We start from the raw sequence: 2714 nt of genomic DNA, 5'->3' as shown, positions 1-2714 counted from the left end.
AATTTTTTTTTTTTTTTTTTTTTTTTTTTACTTTTCAGCATGTTACACACACTAATTATGGAAAGAAAGATCCAATTTCAAGGAACCACAACCTTAGAATTGAAAAGGAGGGAAAAGTTGCATAAATATATACATTTTAATGTATGAAGCACTGTCTGAGTTCAGTAAATCTCCCCCTTAAACATGATTTGATTTCTGCTTGTCCTGTAGATGGATACACAACAGATGACATCGAGTTTTACTGGAAGGGAGGAGAAAATGCAGTGACTGGTGTGTCACGCATCGAGCTCCCACAGTTCTCCATCGTGGACTACAAACTTGTGTCCAGAAATGTTGTTTTTTCCACAGGTAAAGTAGCAAGATAGGTTGAAATTATAACCAGTAAGACTAAAAAGGAGATTGCAGGAGACTTTTTTCAGCATCTTTGAAGTTTACTTAGAACTAATTATTTGTGTCTGCTTCTTTATTTATAATGAAACATGAAGTGATAAACAAGTTTGAAACTTAAAACTGTTTAGATTGTGCCTGCCTCTTTATTCCAAATGCAACATATGAGGTGACAAATGATTAATATTTGCAACCTTGCAGTCATGACTCCTTAAGATGAAGAGTAAAGTGTATAGCTTATTTCTGAGACATGGGTCAGGGTGCAAGTTTACTACAAAAAAGACCCTGACATGAAGTCTGCACAAAATGGTTCTTCTGGTTTTTGTAACATTTTAAAGCTCTGAACAAGCTGAAATTTTTTAACCATGTGTATTTACCATGCAGAAAAGTGGTGATTTCTATTATTAATGCCTTTCTTTGTAATGTTTTTTTCTGGGTGTCCTGTTTTCTGGCCGCACCCTCTCGAGAATGTATTCCCGCTTATTTGAAAAGCTGCCTAATTGGGGCCTGTGCATCAGATATCTTTCCTCCTCATGATAAAACAGACCAGTAATAATGGAGGAGCAATTACCACTCTATTTCCTCAAGCTTCTAAAAAGAAGAGCAGAGAAGGAAGGGGGGAGAAAGTGAGAGATGGAGTCAGAGAGGGGGGAAAACAGCCACTTGATACAAACCATCACATATTCATGAGGTAGAAGACCCACTGCATAAATTATTCTCTTCTAAATCGAAGGCATTAATAGAGGCAGCGCTGTAATGTTTATTCCCCATCCTGAATTAATGACACATAGAAAGAGACTGGCTATCTTCTGCACATACTGAAAAGGATTTTGGGAATCGCGAGGTTGTGATTGAGGAGGATGTGACTGTATTGCTGATGCCATGATAAGCTTTTTCTAGAATCTTTATTGGCTGTCAGTTAAGATTTGATGACCATTTTTGGGTCCACATTGTATATAGAAGGAAAGGACGTGACGTGTGGCCAAGTATGGTGACCCATACTCAGAATTTGTGGTCTGTATTTAACCCATCCAAGTGCACACACACAGCAGTGAGTAGTGAAGAAACACACACACCGTGAATACACACCCAGAACAGTGGGCAGCCTTTTTTGCTGCAGCTGTAGTTAGGGGTTTGGTGCCAAGGGTCTCACCTCAGTCATGGTATTGAAGGTGGAAGAGAGCACTGTACATTCACTCCCCCCTCTAGCAGATGCTAAATGACTCAGGCTAACCAGCCAAACCTTGACCCCATGACCAGCCCAAAATTACATCTGTTTCTCTGACCAATAGAAGATGAGGGGAGTGTTACATATGTGTGTCTGTATGTGATTTGTGTGGGAAGGTTTTTGTGAGGTATAAGTAATTAGTCTAAAGTATTGTAGGTAGCTTAAGTTCATAACGTAGTTTACGTAGCATGTTTTTATAGACTGTGATATGTGTACAGGTTGCATAATGTGCATCTGTAGGTTGTGTTATATGTGTGTAGGATGTGTGATTTTGTTCATAGGTTGTGTGCATGTTTGGGTGTGTATGTGTATCTAGGCTGAATGCTTGTTAGTTGCTTTTTTCACCTCCATAAATAACTAAGCAGAGATTTCTCATCACATAAGCCGCATGGTTCAGTGTCAGATCACTCTTGTGTATTTTTGCATCATATTGGTATTATAAGGCAACATTTCACCATGATGTGTTGATACTAACCCCTTCTGTTCTTTGGACTGATGACAGACTTGAACAGGGTTGAACAATTTATTTCAACATTAAACAGGGATTCAAACTCCTAATATTAAAGGACACATTAGTGAAATTTCAACAAAATTTTGCAGACAAAAAGGTATGTTGTCAATAGTGTAGCAATGTTTTTAAACACAGCTCACAAAAAGTCTCCAAGCAGCAAAATCTGTGTGGCTTTTTATTGAAATTACTGCATTTTGTCTGTAAAAATTCCCCAAACAGTGGTAAATGTGGTCAGACCAATCTGTCTTGGGTCTTGGCCCAAAAATGTCACCGAATATAACAAAAGTACTAAAAATATAATGGCAAAAATTGCCTTTGTAAGGAGTTTTGTTGTTGTTGATTAACATTTTTTTTATATATTTTTTTTCTGTATGAATAAAAGTGACATTTTCTGACATTTCATTATTTGGAGTCTGAATCGAATTGAATATAAAAGTATTTGACATAAAAATGACAATACATAACAGTATATTTTATATGTAGTTAAAAGAAATAATAAAAAAGCTAATTAAGATCAATTCCATGGGGTGAAAATTGCCCCTTAATAGAAAAATTTATTTCTGACTTTACTGTGTTGACATATATATA

General features: G+C 36.6%; 1 protein-coding gene across 2 annotated transcripts in view; it reads left to right on the top strand.

Moving 5' to 3' along the window:
* The window catches only part of LOC107685288 (gamma-aminobutyric acid receptor subunit beta-3-like), a 73549-nt gene that overhangs the window by 54145 nt on the left and 16690 nt on the right, over positions 1-2714 (top strand). For both annotated transcript variants that reach the window (XM_016481818.1, XM_016481819.1), the window contains one exon: positions 211-348. In XM_016481818.1, coding sequence (XP_016337304.1) covers positions 211-348 — 138 coding nt within the window. The remainder of the gene's footprint in view (positions 1-210; positions 349-2714) is intronic.

The sequence above is a fragment of the Sinocyclocheilus anshuiensis genome, unplaced genomic scaffold (genome assembly GCF_001515605.1).
Source record: "Sinocyclocheilus anshuiensis isolate Anshui unplaced genomic scaffold, SAMN03320099.WGS_v1.1 scaffold385, whole genome shotgun sequence".
Taxonomy (NCBI): domain Eukaryota; kingdom Metazoa; phylum Chordata; class Actinopteri; order Cypriniformes; family Cyprinidae; genus Sinocyclocheilus; species Sinocyclocheilus anshuiensis.
This window is presented reverse-complemented; position numbering and strand designations above follow the sequence as displayed.